Genomic DNA, 27218 nt, shown 5'->3' on the forward strand with positions numbered 1-27218 from the left:
CCAGGAAGAGGCTTGGAGGCCTGGGTATGAAGTGTAGATGGAGGCAGGGGACCCAGGAAGAGGCTTGGAGGCCTGGGTGCGTGTAGTCTTTTACCAACACACTTGCAGTTCCGCGTTCGGGTTCTGCGATCGGATTGGCCACTGACGTTTCTCTCTGCGCCAACCGCGTTACGCCTAGTTCTGCTCTACTATCCTCAGTTAACGTAATTTATACAAATGGAAGTATTGATTTTGCCGTAAAGAATCATTAAAAAAAATATACCGTTAACTGGAATATGTTAGTTTCTTACACATATGTTGGATTATGTAATTGGTTTGTCATGACAAACCAATATAAAATCGCGAATTAACCGGTGGTCGCCTTTAAATCCAGCTAGCGTTGATGCTATTCAATGCTATCATACCCAAGTAACCCAACTAACGTTAATGCCATTCAGAATTTATTAACATAGCTACAACAACACAGTAACGTTAATATAATTACATGCATCATTGTTTACAATGAACGGTGGGGCTAATCGAAAGGACTGGACACGGACAAGTTAAACAGCAATCAATTAACCGGACACACAAGCAGAAGGCGACGCATCATTTTTACTTCCCGTCGGGGGGAAAAGTTAGTTTAGGTTTGTGTTAACGTTAGATAATGTACAAAATATGTGTGTGTGTGTGTGTGTGTGTGTGTGTGTGTGTGTGTGTGTGTGTGTGTGTGTGTGTGTGTGTGTGTGTGTGTGTGCGTGTGTGCGTGTGTGCGTGTGTGCGTGCGTGCGCGCGCGCGCGCTCCAGGCCAGCATCATGTCTGCTGGCCACTTTTTCAGATCCACACACACACACACACACAATTGCATTAATCAGAAGTACAAGGAACTCTGCATGAATGAAAAGTGCTTTATAAATTAAATTAATTATTATTATTACCTTATTTGCATATTGTCTTGTTATTAGATAGATAGATAGATAGATAGATAGATAGATAGATAATTAATACTTTATTGATCCCGGAGGGGAATTTAAGTAGCCATACGATGGAGTTATATCGGCTCCGTTCTTTTTACAGAGTAAAATTAGCGGCTTAAATTTAGTGAACAGCATTTATTCCTTGGCGATGCAATATGCTACATTCATCTTCAGCTTTACCTCGCGGAGATCAGCATCATCCGCTCTGGTCGCCTGTTTACTCAGCGAGTGCAAGAGGGTGCCGGTGTCCCGGCCCGCTCAGGGTTTTGTTTAGCGTTGAAGGCATCCCGGGCAAGAATGTGTCGATGGGACGTATTGTGTTTATTAATGTTATCCCTTTTTAGGATATTGTTACCCACGAGTCAAGGGATTCTCTGATCGGATCTTTTCCGGAGCCTCCCGGCACCAGTGACAGAAGAATAATAGCTGCGCTTCCTCATTAAAGATTTGCCACGGAAAATACATTTTCCACTCTGCGTTATATCTGTACATCTTGTTAATCTTCTCCTTTTGTCTCGTTTCTATTAACGGTGGTCCCTCTCGGGCTCATTTGGGGTTTTGTATTTCTTTTGGGTTTAATACCTTAAAAAAGCGCTTCATCTTGTCAGAAACTGTCACTCAGTCACTGTACATTGAGCTCGCAACTCGCGGGGATATTGTTCGCTAGGGATTATGGGATTTGGTGTTTTGATATATGGACTCTACGCGAGACGGGACATTGCTTTTAATCGCACGAGACTACAAGTACCAAGTGGATAGAGTGGCGCCGTGGTCCACTCAATTTACCGTCACACTTTTTTTTTTTTTTTTTTTGCTTGTGCCACGGGCCATCGCACCAGTGCTACTGAAGTCAATTCATTCATCGCACAGACTGACGTCAGTGTCGCACGTGCGACATATATGTCGCACTGTACAGCCACACACACACACACGCACACACGCGCACACACACACACACACACACACACACACACACACAGACGGAGGCAGGCATAGTTTGCATGTTTTTTGAAAATGACTTCCGCCCTGTGGCCTGAGCAATGTATCCGCTGTCACATTAATACACGTCCATTCTGTCATCATTATGATTTAATAACAGCGATGTTTGCTGTGGCTCAGGGTTACATACTTGATTATAGGAGTCGCGTACGCACGCTCCTTTTAATGTGCCCGCTGGTGCTCTCTGGAAGGAGCGGGACAGATTATTGGGTAATGGGTGAAAAGGCAGTGGAGAGCACCGGAGAAGCCTCAGTCTCTGCATCTCTGCACGGCATGGCTCTGCAACATGCACCAGGGAAGCCTCAGTCAAGATTCAAGACATTTATTCGTCACATACATACACGACACATGTAGTTAAATGAAGGTGGCCATGCGTGCCTTGATTTAGCAACAAAAATATATATATACAAATAATAATAGAATAAAATAGAATAGATAATAGATGGACATGATAAAAGGTACTAAGATGAAATACTATACAATGCTAAGCTTACGGATTAAAGGTAATGAGTCCTATATACACTACTATACAATATGCTATACAATATACATGTATGCTATATGTTCTATACTATACTAACTATACTATACAAAAAACATACATTTATGTTTTTTAAAGTGACCTTTGCTTTTTCCTAAAGTGACCTGTAGTGTGTTTTTGTGTGAGGGAGTGCATTGTGTGCGTGCGTGTGCGTGTGTGTTGTCTGCACCAGCAGCACCAGAACCTCTACATGTGACTCTATAGAAAACTACATTAGAAACTTTGGACCCAAATACACAGTGAGCCGATGTTATGAACGTGCTCTTGTGGAGTCAAATATACAAGGGTTTACTGATACTGCTATGGGATGTCGGCCCGATACCAGGGTAATAGGGTATCAGTATGGGTCTGATACCAGGGTAATAGGGTATCAGTATGGGTCTGATACCAGGGTAATAGGGTATCAGTATGGGTCTGATACCAGGGTAATAGGGTATCAGTATGGGTCTGATACCAGGGTAATAGGGGTGTCAGTATGGGTCTGATACCAGGGTAATAGGGTATCAGTATGGGTCTGATACCAGGGTAATAGGGTATCCGTATGGGTCTGATACCAGGGTAATAGGGTATCAGTATGGGTCTGATACCAGGGTAATAGGGTATCAGTATGGGTCTGATACCAGGGTAATAGGGTATCAGTATGGGTCTGATACCAGGGTAATAGGGTATCAGTATGATACCAGGCTAATAGGCTATCAGTATGAGTATGATACCAGGCTAATAGGCTATCAGTATGAGTATGATACCAGGCTAATAGGCTATCAGTATGAGTATGATACCAGGCTAATAGGCTATCAGTATGAGTATAATATAATAATAATAATAATCATAATAATTAATAATAATAATAATAATAATAATAATAATAATAATAATAATAATAATAATAATAATAATAATAATAATAATATATATAATATATATAATATATATAATAACTATACAAATAAAGTTATTATTATTATTATGATACCAGGCTAATAGGCTATCAGTATGAGTATGATACCAGGCTAATAGGGTATCAGTATGGGTATGATACCAGGCTGAAATAGGGTATCTGATATTGGTTTGATACCAGGGTATCGGTATCAGAGAACTTCCTCAATACTAAAGTCAAAGAGCCTTGACCACATCTCATGTCAGGAATGAAAGCAAAGTGACTTGATTTACTGCATGTTTATATTCAGTGTCTAAATATATGATATTCAGTGTCTAAATCTATGATATTCAGTAAAAGCTACAGATCTGATCAGTACTCTCTATCAGCCGATACTGAAAGGTTAGACATCAGAATTGGTATCGGCGGTGAATATGGGGTATCGGTGCCTCCCTAAGAGATACTGTATGATTTTTAAAAAAAACTGGTAGAAGAAGATCAAATCAAATCAATTATTTGGATCGCCAGATAGTCTGAGAATGGATCATTCTTGCAATTTGTCCGTTCTTCTCCAGAGTTGGGCAATAATGGTCAAAATATGATACAATATTTGACTTTTTCCAGTGCAAATTACATCGGTTTGATGTTTTCTTTTGTAATAACATTTCCATGGTGCTTTTCAAATCTTTGTAATACTGCTACCATGAACAATTTGGTAGATTCACTTTAAAGAAAAGACATGCACATAATTATGCAACTCTTATTATATCGTTGACGACTGACCCTAACAGAGATTGGCAGGTACAAAGATAGGCATAATCTTTGCATGGATCCATGACCGTATACCTTCATATTCAGTGCACCTCCCAGCCCTACCCCAGAGACATTACCTTATGCATGAGTTTGCGTGCTCAGGTGTGTAACCATAATATGCACACGTCTTGAGGGGAATGTGGGTACATTGAGTCATAAAGGAACGGCAGAAGGCATATTATTAGGGTCAGTCTGATAGGCCTGGCTGGAGATGCATGTGTGTGGCCCGGTGCATGTGTGTGGCCTGGCTGGAGATGCATGTTGTCGGTGGTGGCCTGGCTGGAGATGCATGTGTGTGGGGAGGGGGGGGGGGGGGAATGGGGGGAAGGGGGTGAGCTACTTGGGAGCAGCACCATGTTGTGAGAAGGCATGTTTGAACAGGTGGGTTTTGAGATGGGTCTTGAAGAGGTTGACGGCGTCAGAGCCTCGGACGGTCGGGGAGAGGGAGTTCCACAGCCTGGGGGAAGCGTTCCTGCTTCTGAAATTAGAGAGAGTTATGCTCTCTCAGTGAGTCTCTTTTCGCTGCCGCGTGAAAGGAAGTGGCTGGCGACATGAAACAGAGGAGACATGTGGGAGGGCACTGTTTATGTTTATTTAGGATCCCCATTAGCTCAAAAGCTACTCTTCCTGGGGTACGAACACTTGAAACAATACAACAATATTCAAGACATAAGTCATTACATCATTAACAACATTAACAATCTCATCCACTCTTTTATTTTAATTTTTTATTGATCTTTTTCCCCCTCCTTTTTTCCTCCGATTTTCTCCCATCCCAATGTTAGTCGTTATGCCAATTCCCAATCCCCTTCCTGGTCGCTGCGCACTTACCCCCCACAGTCGGTCTGGGAGAGTGGAGGCTATCACGTGCTTCCTCCGACACACGTCTAGCCAATCAACCGCTTCTTTTCACCTGGCAGCGCGGAATCTCCCTGAGAGGGCGTAGCGTGTGGAAGGATCACACTATCCCACTCAGATCCTATCCGCGCTTAGCAGGCGCCCCGGCCAAACTGTAGGAGTCGCTGTTTACAACGACCCGGACCCACCCCGCCAGCTTCTCCCACCCTCTAATACTGCCAATTGTATTAGTGTGAACGGCCAGCCAAGCTGGTGACAACCCCGGAGCTGTGAGCTGGATTCGAACAGGCGAATCCAGCGTCTCCGGCGTTTGGTGACGAACGCAATCTCCGCTACGCCACCTGACCGCCCTAATCTCATCCACTCTTAATATCGGATTCAGTTAAGGATGGCAGTGTACAACCGTGACCAGGGAATTGGCATAATGACTCAATTGGGGAGAAAATGGGAGGAAAAAAGAAGAAGATAAAAAAGCGATGGAATAATGAGAACAATGTGCTCAGAGGTCAAAAGGTCAGCAGCCTGAAGAAGCCTCTGGCTGTTTGGCCTTTCCATTCACGTCTGAAATAACGAGAGGATCGTCCGTCTGACACACTGGGTGCTCTGAGGCAGGTGGGTGCACGCCACTGGCCTCTTACGTACCCACCCCGCGTGAACCTGCGGGCATCAGAAGGACCAGCTGTGCTACTTTAGTCCCTTCTCATGCCGTCGGCGATGGGGCTGGTGGTTGCTGGTCGGGCAGGTTTGGCTGCGTTGAAAATAGCTGCTGTCCCCGTTTTCAAAGGGCTAGTGGCATTCTGCCTCTCATGTGGGCCTCATGTGGGCCTCTCATCTGGGCCTCTCTAAATGGGCCTCTCATGTGGGCCTCTCTAAATGGGCCTCTCATCTGGGCCTCTCTAAATGGGCCTCTCACCTGGGCCTCTCATGTGGGCCTCTCTAAATGGGCCTCTCACGTGGGCCTAAATGGGCCTCTCATCTGGGCCTCTCTAAATGGGCCTCTCACCTGGGCCTCTCTAAAGGGGCCTCTCACCTGGGCCTCTCTAAAGGGGCCTCTCATGTCTCTAAAGGGGCCTCTCACCTGGGCCTCTCTAAAGGGGCCTCTCACCTGGGCCTCTCTAAAGGGGCCTCTCACCTGGGCCTCTCTAAATGGGCCTCTCACCTGGGCCTCTCTAAAGGGGCCTCTCACCTGGGCCTCTCTAAAGGGGCCTCTCATGTCTCTAAAGGGGCCTCTCACCTGGGCCTCTCTAAAGGGGCCTCTCACCTGGGCCTCTCTAAAGGGGCCTCTCACCTGGGCCTCTCTAAATGGGCCTCTCACCTGGGCCTCTCTAAATGGGCCTCTCACCTGGGCCTCTCTAAAGGGGCCTCTCACCTGGGCCTCTCTAAATGGGCCTCTCACCTGGGCCTCTCTAAATGGGCCTCTCATCTGGGCCTCTCATCTGGGCCTCTCTAAATGGGCCTCTCACCTGGGCCTCTCACCTGGGCCTCTCATCTGGGCCTCTCTAAATGGGCCTCTCATCTGGGCCTCTCATCTGGGCCTCTCATCTGGGCCTCTCTAAATGGGCCTCTCATCTGGGCCTCTCATCTGGGCCTCTCTAAATGGGCCTCTCACCTGGGCCTCTCTAAATGGGCCTCTCACCTGGGCCTCTCTAAATGGGCCTCTCACCTGGGCCTCTCTAAATGGGCCTCTCACCTGGGCCTCTCTAAATGGGCCTCTCATCTGGGCCTCTCTAAATGGGCCTCTCTAAAGGGGCCAGCCAGCTCCATGGTTCACTCACACAGTCATCCTGTGTCACTGATCCTTCCGTCACCTGTCCTGCCAGCGTGTAGCTTTATGCCAAGCAAGCAGTGCAAAAATTTACCGTAGTGGCGTGCAGTAATGCGCCTTTCATTTTCCGCCGCCCAGCGCCCAGGTCGCGCGGAAATAGGCTGTCTATTGCCATTCTCTTTGACAAACTCTAACCTTAACCAGCTCCTTAACAACGCCTAAACTTAACCGTTCTAACCTTAACCAACTCCGAAACAATGCCTAACCTTAACCTTAACCTTAACCATGCCTAACCTTAACCATAGAAATTATATTGCCATTCTCTTTGACAAACTCTAACCTTAACCAGCTCCTTAACAGCGCCTAAACTTAACCGTTCTAACCTTAACCAACTCCGAAACAATGCCTAACCTTAACCTTAACCTTAACCATGCCTAACCTTAACCGGCGAAAGAATACACGTTAAAAAAAAATCACGTTAAAAAATATTTTCGATGGGATTCGAACTCGCCAGCAAACAAGCCATAGGATCCACAGCCATGTGGCCTTGCCAATTGAGCTATTGCTAGATACTGAATAAGGGGCGGTGACTTATATATATTGAGCTCCGCTCGTGTCGAACCAAGGCGGGATCTCATGCGCATGCGCGGGCACCTCGCGCGAGCACGCCGGCGCACGCACGCACCTGAGCGAGCACGCCGCCGCCGGTGCACGCACGGTAGCATTTGTCTGAAAAGAAGGGCGCTTTACCGCACTAGCGTGCGGTGACGAATGCGGAAGCATTTTTGCACTGCTTGCTTGGCATTAAGGAAAACGCGTCCTGCCAGGTTTTAATCATGTGTGGAGGAATTGACCACGAGTAAGGATGTACTCGAGTCAGATGTAGAACACAACCTTATTTAGCTCAAACAGAGTATCGAGTACAAATAGGTCGAGAGTTATTGCTGGATGACTCCAGGAGTGACGAGGCCTAGTATCCCTCCCAAGAGCCCCATAATCCAGTAAAACCTAGGTCTTTATAGTAGAGAGAAAGGGATTCTGGCTAGGATGGCCCAGGTATTGGTTTGGAGGGGGGCCAGGAGGGGGGAGTTAGAAAATCATCTATCTATCTATCTATCTATCTATCTATCTATCTATCTATCTATCTATCTATCTATCTATCTATCTATCTATCTATCTATCTATCTATCTATCTATCTATCTATCTATCTATCTATCTGGTGAGAGACTAAAGGTGAATGGGAGGGGGGTTGGAACATGACTTGGAGATTGTTTGAGGGGGGAGGGGATCATTATTCCACACATGGTTCAGGATCACTTAGGGCTGGAACTGAGGAGATCTAAGGCAGGCTTTCTTGTTTGCTTGTTCGACCTGATGTCAGTTAATATTTGTTTTCTTTGGACTGTATGATAATGGTTTCATGCTTGTTCATGGCTTTTGATGCAAATCGATTTTTCCTCAGAATAGATGCCATGACCTGGCCTAGGACTAATTATATTAGGTAACAACACCACTCACCACACCTGCCCCCCCCCCTGGATCCTATATTCACAGGCACCAAACTCTCACACTTCACTGAAGTTTCTACAGATACTGTCGCCACGACTGTAATGCAATCAAAACCCACCACATGTCTCCTTGACCCTGTCCACCCCCCCCCCCTCTTTCACCAAATCTTGCATATCTGCCCTCAGCCCGCCCATCACACACATCATCAACACATCCCTCTCATCTGGTGTTGTCCCCCCCCGCATGTTCTCCCCGTGCTCGCAAGGGTTTCCCCCCCCCGATAAGAGAAACCCAATGGAAAAACATGCACAACAGATCGCTGACGCTGTCGTGTCCCTGACGAAGACGGGCAGGAGCACTTGGATTTGTCCCCGGGGAGCGGCCCCACGCCACAGCCCATGTCTGCTCCCGGCTGCCCTTTGGGGGAAGGACGATTGGATGGGTCAAGCGCAGAGACTCAATCGCATCGGCGACCCAACAATTGCGTGTACTGTATGTGTGTCACTGCATGCCAAATAAAGACTTCTCCAAAGTCCTGCATTATTATTATTATAATAGCACTATCGTGGCCAGGGTGAGCAGTTTCAAGTACCTGGGAGTCCACATCGTGGAGGACCTGACTTACAAAAAGGCGAAGCAGCGCCTCTACCACCTGAGACAACTTAGGAAATTCTGAGTATCAGGGAAGATACTCCACTCCTTCTACTCTGCGGCTGTGGAGAGCATCCTGACTGGGAACATCACTGCCTGGTTTGGCAACCTCACTGCCCAGGACAAGAAGGCCCTACAGAGAGTAGTGCGCTCAGCTGAGCGTACTACGGGTATTGCACTACCACCCCTGCAGGACTTATATAACAAGAGGTGCAAATCCAGAGCCTGCAGAATAATGAAGGACCCTCACCACCCCAACAATAGCCTGTTCCAGCTGCTGAGGTCAGGCAGACGCCTCCACCGCATACATGCAGCAAGAGCAGAGAGGCTCAGCTTCTTATATACTGTGTTTGTCCATGTACTGTAATGCAATGTCTGTAAAGTGCTTTGAGATACCATATGTAAGGCGCTATATAAAATAAATGTATTATTACTATTATTATAATGGTAAGATAATAGTCCTAGAAATTGTTAATCCATTGCGCCAAACAGTAGAGTAGTAAAACCACGTCTGTGGTTGTTGATGTTGATGATGATGATGATGAGGAAGGAGGCTGGACACGGTGAGCATGAGCCTGTCTCACGTCCTAAATCCGGTTATGTCACAGATTAGCAGAGTACCACGACGAGGGGATGAACAGCGGTGACGGAGAGAGAGAGAGTCCTCCCGTGTGACCGGCATTACAGCCTCTGTAAAAGCGCATTTGATTGGTGTAATTAGGATTAGCGGCGCGTTATAAAATAGGCCATGATTGGAGCGGTGCTCGAGAGGCGGGACTATGTCGTCACATCTGGCACCCAAGTAGCCTGGCCGGGATTACACCAGAGCAAGACCACATCCGATTGGAGTTGCTTCAGATTACACTCGCCGACTCACACCTCATTGGAGTAGAAGTGTGTGTGTGTGTGTGTGTGTGTGTGTGTGTGTGTGTGTGTGTGTGTGTGTGTGTGTGTGTGTGTGTGTGTGTGTGTGTGTGTGTGTGTGTGTGTGTGTGTGTGTGTGTGTGTGTGTGTGTGTGTGTGTGTGTGTGTGTGTGTGTGTGTGTGTGTGTGTGTGTGTGTGTGTGTGTGTGTGTGTGTGTGTGTGTGTGTGTGTGTGTGTGTGTGTGTGTGTGTGTGTGTGTGTGTGTGTGTGTGTGTGTGTGTGTGTGTGTGTGTGTGTGTGTGTGTGTGTGTGTGTGTGAGAGAGAGAATCTGGGCCACGACAGGAGTTCAAGTTGAAGTGAAGCAGGTAGTCCAGTCAAGTTCAGAGCTTAGCTTGCTCAGTGTTTAGGATAAGAGCCAGGTAAACACAGGGCTTTTATTGCTCTTTTACTCACCATATGTAACCCCATTACAATTTCACAATGAATGGTTTTACCCCAAGGTGCCAGACACCTTAAGCACCGTGTATACACGTCCTAAAACAGTGAGATGGGACAGCCCATTGGAATGATCGAGATTTAGCATATCTCTTCTCTCTCCCCATCTCTGTCTCTCTCACCCTCCCCCATTCTCTCTCTATCTCTCCATCTCTCTCTCTCTCCCCTCACCTGTCGCTTGTCAAAGCTCCCCCTGTAGGTCACAGATGGCAGTACATTGTCAGTCACCTAATTGTAATCACTATTCTTTACAATGATGACTGATCTAGAGTCAGATTGGCCGAGCGATGTGAACACCAAGTGGAAGGAGCACTGGTTCACACATCTGTAAACGAGTGTATATTACTGTGCGATGCCCCTGGAGCTGTTTGGAGGTCAATGTCATTTGCAATCTTTGTATTTCGTTTTCCAGTCTAAATTACAATCTGCTTTAATGTTATGTCTTTTTCTTGTAATACGGTTCATTCAGAATGCTCTATTTTATTTTCTTATCTTTTTCTATTCTTTTTCTACCTAATAAATAATAATATTATCAAATTTCTATAGCGCCTTTCAGGAAACCCAAGGGTTGCTTCAATATCACGAACGGCGACAAAAAGCCATACCTTTTTCTATGGATCTATGATGATAAACCTTCATAATTCAGTAAACCTCCCAGCCCTGCGTTTTACTCTGTATCTTACGGAGGTACTGTTCTATAAAGAATCCCAGCATCCTGATTACAGAGCAGGGAAACCCCAGCTTACAGCCCCAGGAGAACCCCTGCTGCTGTTGTGAAAATACAATCCACTTAGCTGGCTGGCGAGAGGACAAAAGGGCCTCTCGAAGGGCAACGGGGAAAAGGTAAAATAAAAATTAAATAGAAAAGAGTCAGGCGATACAAATGATTTAAACACACATCAAACAAACAAACAACCAAATACAATTACAAGGCATGTACACGAAGCAGAACAGACAAATACGGTTAAAAGGCGGTTGCAGGTGTGAACAACTCTGCGATGGATGCTTTGCTTTCCGTTAATTCAACACGTTGAAAGTAACTTGCGTCTTCATTTTACTAGGAAGGAAATCCAATGAATTAAAGAGTGCATTGAGTGATACTAATTCTGTATTTTTTTTCTATTGAGTTGATTTTTTGCTTCACTGGGGTTTCTATTCAGGCTCGCTGTGACACGGTCCTCGTTCATTTGGACCCTTCTGTGAGTGTCGATTGGATTCTATTTATGATTAATGAATCTCCCTCTCTCTCTTGCTAACTTCAATGATGGATATGAGAGCAGGGGAGATGAGAGAGATGCAAATTATCTGGTGCTGCTGTCCAACAAAAGAAGGGCTACAGCAGAATGAATGAATGAATCAATGAAAACTTTATTTAACAGATTGCAGCACCTTGATCTTCTGCACAAATCATCCCAGACCTGGGCACTGAGGGTAAATCTAACCAAAACAAAAGTTATGATATTCCAAAAAATACCCAGCCTCCAACAACACAAACACAAATTCCTCCTAGACACAATTTCCCTAGGACACATAAAAAACTACACCCATCTCTGCCTAAACATCAGCGCCACGGGGAACTTGGGAACCAAGCTGTGAAGGACCTGAGAGACTAAGCAAGAAGGGCTTTTTATGCTATCAAAAGGAACATCAAAGCTAGACATTCCAATTCAAATCTGGTTCAAAATATTAGACTCTGTCATAGAACCCATTTCCCTGTATGCTTGTGAGGTCTGGCGCCCACTTGCAAACCAAGACTTCACAAAATGGGACAAACACCAAATTGAGACTGCATGCAGAATTGAGCAAATCCATTCTCCACACCCAAAGGAAAACACCAAATAATGCATGCAGAGCAGAACTAGGAAGATACCCACTAATTATCAAAATCAAAGAGTATTTCAATTTTATCATCACTTAAAAGAAAGTGACCCAGACACACTCCATAACAAAGCCCTCACCTACAGAGAGACCCTAGAGAGATGCCCGCTCAGCCAGTTGGTTCTGGGACTCTGCTCACAAACACAAGCAGAGTCACCAGACAGAAACCACACTGGACTAAACCAAATTTCTAAAGTAAAATATCTGACACATTGGAAAGAATCAACTCAAAACCAGAGCAAATTAGAATGCTATTTGGCCCTAAACAAGGAGTACACAGTGGCAGAATACCTGAGCACTGTGACTGTCATCCAAAACTAAGGAGATCCTTAACTAGGTACAGACTCCGCGAGCACAGCCTTGCCATCGAGAAAGGCCGCCATAGGCAGACCTGGCTCCCAAGAGAAGACAGACTATACTGTACATATATACATATACTTCCCACAAATTGCACCCAAATAGACTTTGAAAACATGGCAAATAGTGGAAAACTCGTATACCTATAGTGAAATACCACCATAAAGGCTGTCACTCACACAAATATCCCTGCACTATCCACACTGTACTCTGTTTGAGAGAGAGAGAGACAGAGACGCACACACTTAGCGGTTATGTTTCTGGTGTGCCGGCTTTGAGCTGGTTCTGTCGCGTGTAGCGGGTATGTGGTGTTGGCAGGGACCGGGCCATGTCATATAAACTGTTTATGAGTGTAGTGCACTCCCCCTGAAGAGCTGCTTCCCAGAAGGGGACTGTTGACATTTGTACAACCTCTCTTACAGGCCACATGTGGACTGGTCCAAGTTATACATTCATGACCCTGCCATACCCCTTCTACCCCCCCCCCCCCCCCCCCCGATGGGTCGTTCCATAATACATGAAGTCTCACTTTGCTGTCCGTAGCGCCATAGATGTGAAGAAGCGTTGCGGATTGAACTAGTCTCACACAAAGTGCCATGTGTGTGAGCTGCCACTAGGGGCAAAGCGGCTCACCGTGAGCAGTGGTGGAAAGTATTTGTACTTAATTACAATTTCGAGCTACTTGTACTTTATGTGAGTATTTTATTTTCCTTTTTAGGGAACTTTTACTCCACTAGATTTCAAGGGAAATATTGTACTTTTTACTCCACTATATTTATCTGAGCCCATCAGTTACTAGTTACTTTGAAAAAAAGGATTTAGCAAAATCCTACAAATAAAATGTACAAAATAAAAAATTATGAAGATTATTTACTTTCACATTGGAAGCTTGTCAACTTCAAGAGGACGTAATCAGAGCAGCATAACTGGACCACATACCACTTTAACATGACCTTTAATCAGAGCAGCATAACTGGACCACATACCACTTTAACATGACCTTTAATCAGAGCAGCATAACTGGACCACATACCACTTTAACATAACCTTTAATCAGAGCAGCATAACTGGACCACACACCACTTTAACATGACCTTTAATCAGAGCAGCATAACTGGACTTTAATCAGAGCAGCATAACTGGACCACATACCACTTTAACATAACCTTTAATCAGAGCAGCATAACTGGACCACATACCACTTTAACATGACCTTTAATCAGAGCAGCATAACTGGACCACACACCACTTTAACATGACCTTTAATCAGAGCAGCATAACTGGACCACATACCACTTTAACATAACCTTTAATCAGAGCAGCATAACTGGACCACATACCACTTTAACATGCCCTTTAATCAGAGCAGCATAACTGGACCACATACCACTTTAACATGACCTTTAATCAGAGCAGCATAACTGGACCACATACCACTTTAACATAACCTTTAATCAGAGCAGCATAACTGGACCACATACCACTTTAACACAACCTTTAATCAGAGCAGCATAACTGGACCACATACCACTTTAACATAACCTTTAATCAGAGCAGCATAACTGGACCACATACCACTTTAACATGACCTTTAATCAGAGCAGCATAACTGGACCACATACCACTTTAACATAACCTTTAATCAGAGCAGCATAACTGGACCACATACCACTTTAACACAACCTTTAATCAGAGCAGCATAACTGGACCACATACCACTTTAACATAACCTTTAATCAGAGCAGCATAACTGGACCACATACCACTTTAACATAACCTTTAATCAGAGCAGCATAACTGGACCACATACCACTTTAACATAACCTTTAATCAGAGCAGCATAACTGGACCACATACCACTTTAACATAACCTTTAATCAGAGCAGCATAACTGGACCACATACCACTTTAACATGACCTTTAATCAGAGCAGCATAACTGGACCACACACCACTTTAACATGACCTTTAATCAGAGCAGCATAACTGGACCACATACCACTTTAACATAACCTTTAATCAGAGCAGCATAACTGGACCACATACCACTTTAACATGACCTTTAATCAGAGCAGCATAACTGGACCACATACCACTTTAACATGACCTTTAATCAGAGCAGCATAACTGGACCACATACCACTTTAACATGACCTTTAATCAGAGCAGCATAACTGGACCACATACCACTTTAACACAACCTATAGAGGTCGAATTGAACGTCACGTAGAATGTGTACTTTTTACTTTCGATACTTAAGTACATTCAATAGCAAGTACTTCTCTACTTTTACTTAAGTAGAATTTGAATGGGGGACTTTTATACTCATACATCTGAGTATTTATACTTTTACCTAAGTAAAGGAACTGTGTACTTCTTCCACCACTGACCATGAACGATTGACTGAGGGGATGAGTGAGATGAGGTGCACTCGCTGTGGACACGCGCGTCGGTGGGTTTGTGACAACGAAGTGACACCGTTATGGAGAACGCGACGCTCTGCACCTGCTCGCTAGGCCCCGCCCACCGTCCCCGTGGCAACGTGTGGTAATCTGAGTACATTAGTGGCAACGTATTCCAACGTGTTTCTATTTCAGGCGAGTCTGCATTCATTTTCCTTTAATTTACATAATAAAATCACATTTATTATGTGCATAATCTGACTTCTACACAGTCTGATTGAATTAATTTGGTTTGAGAGATTTCATTTGTCCTTTTGTGATGTCATAGTAAGACACTGAATCCCTGTGCTGTGTTAGTTACAATCGATGAAAACATGCATATGAAATAAATAATGAAGCTGTACTTGGAGCTCTATGAAGCTTTTTTTTTAGTTAGTATAAAAAAAAGGGTTTAGTTGTTCTGTGAGTAGTTGTAGTGTGAGTAGTTGTAGTGTGAGTAGTTGTAGTGTGAGTAGTTGTAGTGTGAGTAGTTGTAGTGTGAGTAGTTGTACTGTGAGTAGTTGTAGTGTGAGTAGTTGTAGTGTGAGTAGTTGTAGTGTGAGTAGTTGTACTGTGAGTAGTTGTAGTGTGAGTAGTTGTAGTGTGAGTAGTTGTACTGTGAGTAGTTGTAGTGTGAGTGTTGTAGTGTGAGTAGTTGTAGTGTGAGTAGTTGTAGTGTGAGTAGTTGTAGTGTGAGTAGTTGTACTGTGAGTAGTTGTAGTGTGAGTAGTTGTAGTGTGAGTAGTTGTACTGTGAGTAGTTGTACTGTGAGTAGTTGTAGTGTGAGTAGTTGTACTGTGAGTAGTTGTACTGTGAGTAGTTGTGTAAATCACAACACAAAGATAAATTCCTGTCCACAATGGTGGAACGAACAGGACAGCCGAAACCCGTCCAATCTTTCGCCGTCGACTAAAGACGAAAATAATTAAAAAAATAAAGAAATTATATATATATATATATATATATATCTAACCTTACTATCATGCACTTGTCCTAATATACTAACCTACACTGTAGCATTCAACACTTTGATGAACATTGTTACTCAGCTGATAGAGTTGTGCCCTTCCTGATGGCTTGTTGTACAAAACTTGTAAGTCGCTTTGGATAAAAGCGTCAGCTAAATGACTAAATGTAAATGTGCATTCTAGGGCGTGGCGTGGCGTTATCTCTGGAGATGTTTGAAGAATGTGAAGAGGAGTATGGAGACAAGCTGTGTCTAGTTGTGACCTACAGAATTAAGCAAAGTGCTTCTAGTAAATGACCAGAAGCACTTTGTTAATGTGCGTGTGCGTGTGTGTGTGCGTGTGTGTGCGCCTGTGTGTGTGTGTGTGTGTGCGTGTGTGGATGTACCCATAGCACTCCTATAGGTTTAGGAATTGATCAATTCTGAGTTTGGATCTATTAGTTTGAGGTCATTGCAGGGTTGGGTTCCATCCATCAACCAAAATAGAACCGGTTCGGTTGGATTCGATAAGCTCAGGGTCTGACGAAGCCTCTCATCAAATCCTTTGTGGAAATGTATTGGAAAACGTTTGTAAATTGTAAATGTAGTGTGTAAAACATTTGCAAAATGTAAATGTATTGTTTCTCGCACGATAATAGGCCCCTTGAGACGTAGCATCTTGTTTTCACAAGGGGCCTCCGTCACAACAACACAATACAAAGACGACTGACGGCAGCAGCAACAACAAAAACAACAACATAAAAACAAACGTGTGTCTCTGAGTGATGGAGTTGCATCAGCAAGCCGTCCTATGTGTAGCCTGTGTTCGATTGCATATCTTGCGCGTGTGTGTAGCCCATGTGTTAGATTGTGTATCTTGCGTGTGTCTCGTGTGTTATCCATGTTAAGTCTAATGTCGTCTCCTTCACTCTCCTCCTCAACAGATCACCAGAAGTTGGAGCGAGAGGCCAGGATCTGCCGTCTTCTCAAGCATGCCAATATTGGTAAGATCATTAAATCACCAGATTAAAACCAATAGATCATGTGATCAAGATCATTAGATCTAGATTATTTATATAGCCCATTTCATACACGGACAATTGAAAGTGCTTTACATAACATATATAAAAAGAAATACAAGGAGATCATGAAGAGCATAACATATAGATGAGCACAACGTTAGAGAGAGAGAGGGGGAGAGAGGGAGCTGTGTTAGACACGATAAGTGAGACACTTTGCGAGAGAGACCTTTGATTTCCATGACAGAGATGTTTATTTAGCACTCTTACCGCTGCACCCTCCAGAAAGTCACCTCTCACACAGGCACACGCATGCACAAACACACGCATGCACGCACAGAAACAGACATTTCACATGCAGGCATGTGCACACCGCACACACCTACTGGAACTTCTGATTTCCCCAGAGACCTTTCTCATTTAGATTCCGAAGCCAAACAAACAAGGTTCTGCCTAAACCCATTTGATGTGGATACCTAGCTCCCTCGGTACGGTACGTCTAAACACGGAGTCCCATCTGCACGTGGAGCCACCCCTGCCTTCAACCTTCCCTTCCCAACGCACCCTGCACCCCCCCGCGCGCCCGTCCGCCCACCCACCCACCCACCCACCCTCGTAGGCGAGTTGCCAAGAGAAACACAGTGGCCACTGTAATTATCACCTCAGTCACGACGCGGGTACACGCTGAAAGAAAGAAAAAATAAAACACCGCCCTTTCATCTCTCTTCTCCCCACGACCAAAGAACGATAGATGATGAGGGCGGAAGAGAAAGAGAAAGGAATGATAAGGGGGTTATTTAGTTTGTTAAGTCCATTGTCGTGCTGTTGGAGACGGGGGAGGCAGCGAACTGTCATAGCGCTAAGGATGGTTTCACAAAGAGCCGTGGTTATACAGGGTTCCCGGCGGCCATGTTTACTGTTTGCCCCACAGTGTCTCGTGGTGGTGTGGAATTCGATAGGGATGGAAATAGAAAAAGATACACATCCGTCTATTATAGGGCTGTCCCCGACTAAGGATTTGTATAGTCGACTTTGATTGGCCAAAATATGCAGACTATAGACATTTTCTTTTATAAATATTTTTTTTATACGAATTTCAATTTTTTTTGTATCATTCCATTTGGGCTGTGGGGGTGTTTAATGTCTGAAGGAGTCGACTGAAGGCTTATTGTCCTCTGCGAAAGCATGCAATTGGTCCACTGACTGATGGATACATCTTGATTTTGTCTAGTATGTTTTCATTAGACAGGTGAAATCCTCTTTCAGTGCCTCAGTGCCTGTTTTCTTAGGCAGTTAGCCTCTCTGGTATGCACTCCATTAGTGTTAGCCACGCTTCTAGGCCTCTTTGCTTTTAGAAAAAAAAAAAAATTTGAATTTGTATTTTATTGTATTCTTGGGCATTCGACTAAGAGGTTGGCAGTAGACTACGGCTCCTTTCGATCGATTAGTCGACTATTTGACTAATCGGGGTCAGCCCTAGTCTATTGCAGCTACTAGAAAAAAGGAAAGAAAGAACACAAGGTAGCCCATGAAAGCAACAACCAAAACTGATTTTTCTATTTACATTTGATAAAATGATGAAGAACTATATCCCTGACTTATTAACACTTTGAATGCCCATCACGACATTTCTCGTGTTATCAGCCCGACCCCTGAATGCCCATCACGAGAATTCTTGTGAATTTTTTTTTTTTTAACGATCTGAATTCATATTTCATCAACCGAGTCTACCGTTGGGAAACCAGCTCCACCAGGAGCTCAGATGTGAAAAAAGCGCCCCCTATCGTCTCCCAGATGGTAATGCACCCTTTTGGAATGGACTCAATGAAAATGGATGAGAAAAAAAAACTCCGGAATCCACATTTTACTTCTCACGCATGTAACCGGAGATGATCCCAGTCATTGTGGAGCCTCAGCACAGCGTGTAATATGTGTTTTACAGTATGTGGCGTTGGATCAATAAAATGATCGATTTTTGGAATGGCGATCAGGAATTGGATTAATCCATTTGGATACCATCTGATCTCAGGTAAGGAATCTATTTGACCAGTCTTAGGATAATCAGACCTGTTTTCACGGAGATATAAGCTTTTCCCCTATATGTGATATGGCTGTTTGACTGTGCGAGCGATCAGGAACTAAGAGAATCGATTTTCAGCTCGCAGCACCAGCGTGCATACGTACACATATACTACCGATAATCTAGCGTTTATTTGAAAACGATTTATAAATAGGCCGAAAAATGACAACGTTCTAGAATATTACAGTACAGGGCGTTTATCACGGATTCTTTTTTCCCCCCTTTAAAACGAGGGCTTTTCAAAATGCTATAAAACGGAAATGAACCGATAAAAAAACAATCCGCTTCGACAATGTTGACTGGAAAATGAGTTATTGATAAGCAACGGGCAGATTAGACACATAATTTAAAACATAGATTAGGCGATATTAATGCTAACATTGAAGAGGATGGTGGGTCATTCAAGCACTAAATGTGCGCCCCCTGCTGGGCACTGAAAGTGTTAATGGTTATTAAAAAATTCTATTTAATTGTTGAAATTATAATGATCAGGAGACAATTTCTAAAGTTCAATAATGATAGTTGTATGGATCCATACAAAAAAAAACTAAAATAAACACTAATCAAAGGATAGTTTGTTTGATCAAGATCAAGTCTAAAATAACTTTAAAGGGAGAAGGAGCGAGGGAGATGATAAAGGGAAAGAGAGTTAGTGAGAAGTGGGAGACAAAAGTACGGAAGCCCTAAGAGGCCGTACATTCATATATTTTATTTACTCCGTTTTCCCGTGATAACGAGTTAATTTAATTTGTTTTCTCGTGATAACGGGATCATTGTCTCGAGAAAACGAAGCGATAGTCTAGTATATATTAGATCACTGCAGGAAACATCATTCAGTGTCGCAATGTCAGAGGAGCAGGTGTATCACAGTCACGAAAGGGCCTAAAGGAGCAGGAGGATATTGATCACCGCGTCACATATCTCTTCAATCAAGGCCTGACACAGGCTGAAATAGCTTTATGCCTTGCTGTTACAGATAATATCTATATACACATTAGTGTGCGTCATCTAAGAAGACTGTTAGCAAAGGCTTCAGCTTTACCGGCGGCGCAATTAAAGTGAGCTCTCAAAGAGCACCTGGCTACGGGAGGCTGCAACTCCAAACTGGCCCCCGTATGTCCAAACCCCTCCCACCCACCCCCTCCTAATGTACAGTTTCCTCCCCATCGTATCATATGTATATTTTCTGTTAGGATCTCTGTTTAACAGTACTGTATATTTGCATATCTTGTATGTCACAAATGTAACAGTACTGTGTATACAGTACCTGTATGTCATGTACCCCCCTGAAATAAATGAATCCGTTTTCACGAGAAAACGGACTTCGTTTTCTCGAGATAATGAGATAAATTAATCCGTTATCACGAGAAAACGGACTTCGTTATGTTGAGATAACGAAATAATAAATCGTTATCACAAGGAAACGGACTTTGTTTTCTCGTGATAACGAGAAAACAAATTAAATTAACTCGTTATCACAGGAAAACGGAGTAAATAAAATGTATGAATGTACGGCCTCTTAGGGCTTCCGTACAAAAGGCCTCTTTACACAAAGAAAAGAGCGGGAACACAGCCATTGTTCAACAAGACATTTAAGACGGCAGGATGCCAGATTTTCCTCGAGGTAGCAATCGTTGGTAAACTAAGTTGACCATGAGCGTCAGTCCACTCTCAAACCAAGGCCTGGCTATTACCTTAGATGGGAACTCACTGACCTTTAACCTTCTGTGAGAGAAGCCTGTTTGCGTCAATACTTTTACCAACGGATTTCCAGTTACGCGTGCGCGTTCTGCGATCTGATTGGCCACTGACGTTTCTGGTCGTGTGACATGTGCGACCAATCGTGTGACGCCTGTTTCTTTCACCGGTTAAGCTTAGGCACTCTTTCGAAGTTGGTTAAGGTTAGAGTTTGTCTTAAAGCAGGGCGATAGAACACCAGCCCTGATTCCAAACTCTAACCTTAACCAACTTCGAAAGAGTCGCCTAAGCTTAACCAGTGATAAACTAGGCGTTAGGTAGTTTGCATGCCGTTCGAGGCGGAAATGGGCAAAGACACAGGCGTCACGCGATTGGGCGCACATGTCACATGACCAGAAACGTCAGTGGCCAATCGGATCGCACCAGAAACGTCAGTGGCCAATCAGATCGCAGAACGCGAACGCGGAACTGGAAATCCGTTGGTAAAAAGATAGACGCAGCCTGTTTACTACCTATCATCCCATCACAGACTAAGCATATGCAAAAATACTAAATGCATGAGAAAAGGATGGAAACACGATGTAGGAATGATTATGGATGTAAGTATAAGTCTTTATTTGTCATCAGATGAACACACACACACACACATGCGATGGGCGACCCACACACACACACACACACACACACACACACACACACACACACATGCACTGAGTCACTGACGAAATGTTCTCTGCACCTCCCGCGTCGTCCTTCAGCCGCGCCCGGGGACCAATCCAAGTGCTCCTGTCCGTCTTCGTCAGGGACGCGACAGCGTTAGCGATCTGTTGCGCATGTTTTTCCATTGGGTTTATCTTATTGGGAGGGGAAACCCTTGCGAGCACGGGGGGAGAACATGCAAACTCCACACAGAAAGGCCCGGGAGATACCCCACCTGGGTAACTAGCAACACGGCAACCTGGTCCCCAAGCGGGAATTGAACCCACGACCTTCTAGCTGCGAGGCGACAGTGCCGCCACAAAAGTGAGTTCCCTGACCGGGAATCGAACCCGGGCCGCGGCGGTGAGAGCGCCGAATCCTAACCACCAGGGAATAATAATAATAGAATAGAATAATTCTATAATTATAAATAATATAGAATAATAGAATGTTATAAAGAAAAAACATGGTACATGTGCATTTCAGAATAATTTCTGTTGCTAGATATTTGGTTATTAGTATATTAGGTTGCACGGTTGCCTTCTCATTTCTCCCTGCTGCTTTAAAGGGCCACTTTTTAACCTGAATCATATCGTTCCGCTGTGAGGACGACGTAAAACATACCCAATGTCTTCTGTGTCTTTGAGAGCTATCGAGATCCCTTTAATCAATGGTTAATTTGGAGCCTTAATTAAGCCAGAGCTATTTTTACCATGCCTTCAGTTCTTTGATATGCACAATTTGATCACTTAGATACAGCTCTTTGTGACCATTATGATGGAATTGTGTTTAGCCTATTATTAAGTTATTGGGTAACCATAATCATCCGTTGGGTTTCCATTCACTCCCCTAACGAAAGATGATGTGTCTGTCTATCGACCCCCAGTCGTTCTGCTTAGAAGATAACAATCCTTAACTGATTGGAGTGAACAGACTTAAAGCTGCACCATATGGACAAAATGCTAAATTGCCGATATTGCATTGATAATAATAATTTTTATTTTTTTTATTTGTATAGCACCTTTCATACAAGAAGTGCAGCCCAAAGTGCTTCACAGCAATATAAATAGACATACAATTAGCATATAATAGATACAAAATTACTCTAAAAATATGAATAAAAATAGTGCAGAGAATAAGAAAAAAGGTAAAAAGACAGTTTAAGGATAATATTGTAACCGTTTTCTCTTCATGTCAATGAACGTGTGTTATGGGGAGAATGCTGAAGCCTGTGTTGGGGGTGTTTGTATCCAGAGGGGGATTCCTGTCACGATGCGGATGGATTAGATGGCGTTCAGCCGTGGCGCTGCAGCATCTGCTGAGGGGGAGGCTCTCAGTGTTGCAGACACACGCGCGCCCCCTTTGTCTCGAGGCCGGCCGTGTCTCCGAGCCCCAGGGGGTGGTGATGATGTCGTTAGCATTCCGGCCGCGAGGCGTCGGTCCCCGGGAAAGCCCCCTTGAAGGTCGCCACGGCGATGGATCACAGAGATGTCAATCAGGGTGTAAGCTAATGAAGACGTAAGGGAATCCTCTCCTCCCATCTGTCCGTCTATTCTCTCTCTCTTTTCCATCCTTCTCTTTTTAACCCATTCTTTTAAATTTGTTCCGCCTCTTTCTCTATCATTGTCTTCATCTTTATCTTTCATTTTCTATTGCTCCTCTCATTCTCTCTCTTTCTCCCTCTTTCCACTTGTCTCTCACATCTGTCTTCTCTCTCTCTCTCTCTCTCTCTCTCTCACATCTGTTGAGCTGCCAGCGGGCAGTTCTGGCTCTACTGCCGAAGAAGGGGGACCTCAGTGAGCTCAAGAACTGGAGACCTGTAGCAATTCTTTCAGCGGATTACAAGTTGGTTGCAAAGTGCCTGGCCAACAGGCTTAACATGCACCTTGAGTCTGTGGTGCACCAGGACCAGTCATATGGTGTGCCTGGGCGTTCAATGACAGACAATTTGTTTTTAATAAGGGACATGTTGGACCTGTCAAGGCAACATAATATGAACTTTGGAGTCATCTCTATTGATCAAGAGACGGCGTTTGACAGGGTGGACCATGGGTATCTGTATAATGTTCTTGCCGGGTTTGGGTTTGGGGAGAGTTTTATGTCAATTGTAAAAATGTTATACAATGGGGCCTCCTGTCTGATAAAAGTGGGTGGGGGCCTGAGCAGGCCAGTCCAGGTGGGGAGGGGGATCCGCCAGGGCTGCCCACTGTCAGGTCAGCTCTACACTTTGGCCATTGAGCCTTTTCTGTGTTTGTTGAAGAAGAGGTTGAAGGGTGTGGGACTGTGGGTTCACCCGAGTTGGGGATCGACAGGCCAATATGTCTGTCTGCCTACGCGGATGACTTGACCATCTTTGTCAGGGATGGGGAGGATGTAAGAGCCATAGAGAATAGCCTAGAGGTGTATGCGAGAGCAGCTTCAGCGAGGGTGAACTGGGGTAAGAGTGAGGCGCTGCAGTGTGGGGCATGGAGGGGCCTGACATTACCACAGTTCCCGGGGGGGCTACAGTGGGGTGTGAATGGGCTCAAGCTTTTAGGGGTATATCTGGGATCAGAGGGGTGGGTCAGTAAAAATTGGGAGGGAGTAGCACAGTCAATGGTGGCTAGGTTGTCAAGGTGGAAGTGGCTGCTAGCGCAGATATCCTATAGAGGGAGGGTGCTAATAGTGAATAACCTGGTGGCTTCATCCCTGTGGCATCGGCTGGCTGTTCTTAACCCCCCCAGAGGCTTCCTGGCGGACATCCAGAGGAAGCTGGTGGACTTTTTCTGGTCCGGACATCACTGGCTGAGGGCCGCAGTCCTTTATTTGCCGGTTCAGGAAGGAGGACAAGGCCTTATCGACCTAGAGAGCAGGATGAATGCTTTCAGGCTCCAGGCAGCACAGAAGCTGCAATACAGTACAGGAATATGCTGGAGGGGGCCAGCATGTGCACTGCTGCGGAAGGCTGGTGGTTTAGGGCTGGACCTGCAGTTGTTCCTGATGGAACTGGAGGAGTTGAACACTGTGGGGGTCTCGGATTTCTACCTGTCGGTGCTGAGGGCTTGGCGGCTGCTGAGAAAGACTCAGGTGGAGGATGAGGCACAAGGACCGTGGGTATGGGAGGAGCCTCTTTTCTATAACACTTTGTTCCCCCTAGAGGCGGTGCGTTCTGTCACCCTGAGACAGCGGCTCATGAGAGGGGGCATCAGAAAACGTTCACATTTACTGTCGCCAGAGAGAGGGGAGTGGAAGACCCCTCAGGAGCTTTCGCTACAGACTGGAATAACATCTCTGAGACTGCTGGAAGGGTTTATCAGAGAAGTGCTGGGGGTTCTGCCGGACTATGTCAGAGACCGCACAGTGATGCCACAGGGAGGGCAGGGGCTGGAGTTCCCTGCATTGCAGGTATCGGCAGAGAATGGGGTCTGGCAGGAGGGGGGAGGGTTACTGTCCTTTTCCACCCCCAGCTTGGGGCAGTTTAGCCTGGCATGTGGCAAGGCTCTGTACATAACATGCATGAAGGTCAGAAACATCAGGTCCCTGCAGGACGTCAGGCAGCATCAGTGGCAGGGGGTGCTGGGTGATGGCAGCACTGCTAGCTTTAGGTGGAGGGTTTTTTACAAACAGCCACTGCCTAAGAGGTCAGGGGACCTACAGTGGAGGATAGCGCATGGGGTGTTGGCAACGAATCGGTTCCTGGCTCGGGTGGATCCAGGGGTGGGTGATGGGTGCCCCTTTTGCGGAGTATCTGAGACTGTAACCCATGTTTTCCTAGAGTGTCAAAGGATTAATAGGGTGTTGTGGTTCCTAAAAGGGTTGTGTGTGAAGCTGGGGGTGATGTTCTGTGTGGAGAGTTTCATCCTTGGCCAAACATATTCATTAAGTAACAAGGTTGTGAGCGTTTTACTGAACTTTGTTTACGGGCAGGCTAAGTTAGCCATTTGGCTGACCCGTAGGAATATGATCAAGGGTGTGTGTGTGTGTGTGTGTGTGTGTGTGTGTGTGTGTGTGTGTGTGTGTGTGTGTGTGTGTGTGTGTGTGTGTGTGTGTGTGTGTGTGTGTGTGTGTGTGTGTGTGTGTGTGTGTGTGTGTGTGTGTGTGTGTGTGTGTGTGTGTGTGTGTGTGTGTGTGTGTGTGTGTGTGTGTGTGTGTGTGTGTGTGTGTGTGTGTGTGTGTGTGTGTGTGTGTGTGTGTGTGTGTGTGTGTGTGTGTGTGTGTGTGTGTGTGTGTGTGTGTGTGTGTGTGTGTGTGTGTGTGTGTGTGTGTGTGTGTGTGTGTGTGTGTGTGTGTGTGTGTGTGTGTGTGTGTGTGTGTGTGTGTGTGTGTGTGTGTGTGTGTGTGTGTGTGTGTGTGTGTGTGTGTGTGTGTGTGTGTGTGTGTGTGTGTGTGTGTGTGTGTGTGTGTGTGTGTGTGTGTGTGTGTGTGTGTGTGTGTGTGTGTGTGTGTGTGTGTGTGTGTGTGTGTGTGTGTGTGTGTGTGTGTGCGCGCGTGCGGGTGGGTGGGTGTGTGTGTGTGTTGTTTTTATGAAGATGCCGTGAGTTTTTTGTGTCTCTACTGACTGTTTTTAGTTGACATGTTTTAATAAAGAACATCAAAAGTCAAAGTCTCTCTCTCTCTCTTTCTCTCTCTCTCTCTCTCTATCTCGCTCTCTCTCTCTCTCTCTCTCTCTCTCTCTCTCTCTCTCTCTCTCTCATATAATTCAGAACACCTCTCTCTCTCTCTGTGGTGTTTCATTACATGTCCATTAGACAGACTAGCTAATTGCCTGCACTGTGTGAAATGCCAACCTTAGCAGGCTCTCTCTTTCTCTCTCTCTCTTTCTCTCTCTGCTCTCTCTGCTCTCTCTTTCCCTCTCTCTCTCTCTCTCTCTCTCTCTCTCTGCTCTCTCTCTGCTCTCTCTCTCTGCTCTCTCTCTCTGCTCTCTCTCTGCTCTCTCTCTGCTCTCTCTCTCTGCTCTCTCTCTGCTCTCTCTGCTCTCTCTTTCCCTCTCTCTCTTTCTCTCTCTGCTCTCTCTCTGCTCTCTCTCTGCTCTCTCTCTGCTCTCTCTGCTCTATCTGCTCTCTCACTGCTCTCTCTGCTCTCTCTGCTCTCTCTCTGCTCTCTCTCTACTCTCTCTCTGCTCTCTCTGCCCTCTCTCTGATCTCTCTGCTCTCTCTGCTCTCTCTCTGCTCTCTGCACTCTCTGCTCTCTCTCTGCTCTCTCTCTGCTCTCTATCTGCTCTCTGCACTCTCTGCTCTCTCTCTGCTCTCTGATCTCTCTGCTCTCTCTCTGCTCTCTCTCTGCTCTCTGCACTCTCTGCTCTATCTCTGCTCTCTCTGCTCTCTCTGCTCTCTGATCTCTCTGCTCTCTCTGCTCTCTCTGCTCTCTCTGCTCTCTCTGCTCTCTCTCTGCTCTCTCTCTTCTCTCTGATCTCTCTCTCTTCTCTCTCTGCTATCTGATCTCTCTGCTCTCTCTCTGATCTCTCTGCTCTCTCTCTGCTCTCTCTGCTCTCTCTGCTCTCTCTCTGCTCTCTCTCTTCTCTCTCTCTGCTCTCTCTGCTCTCTCTGCTCTCTCTGCTCTCTGATCTCTCTGCTCTCTCTCTGCTATCTCTCTGCTCTCTCTTCTCTCTCTGCTCTCTGATCTCTCTGCTCTCTCTGCTCTGATCTCTCTGCTCTCTCTCTGATCTCTCTGCTCTCTGCTCTCTCTCTGCTCTCTCTGATCTCTCTGCTCTCTCTCTGATCTCTCTGCTCTCTCTCTGCTCTCTCTGCTCTATCTGCTCTCTCTCTCTCTTCTCTCTCTGCTCTCTCTCTC

At 45.3% G+C, this 27218-nt stretch overlaps 1 protein-coding gene across 12 annotated transcripts in view; it reads left to right on the forward strand.

The window, feature by feature from the left end:
* The window catches only part of camk2d1 (calcium/calmodulin-dependent protein kinase (CaM kinase) II delta 1), a 240301-nt gene that overhangs the window by 91765 nt on the left and 121318 nt on the right, over positions 1-27218 (forward strand). For all 12 annotated transcript variants that reach the window (XM_084322597.1, XM_084322604.1, XM_084322598.1 and 9 more), the window contains exon 3: positions 16898-16957. In XM_084322597.1, the coding sequence (XP_084178723.1) occupies positions 16898-16957 (60 nt within the window). The remainder of the gene's footprint in view (positions 1-16897; positions 16958-27218) is intronic.

This window comes from Notolepis coatsorum, assembly GCF_963971535.1.
Source record: "Notolepis coatsorum genome assembly, chromosome: 1".
Taxonomy (NCBI): Eukaryota; Metazoa; Chordata; class Actinopteri; order Aulopiformes; family Paralepididae; genus Notolepis; species Notolepis coatsorum.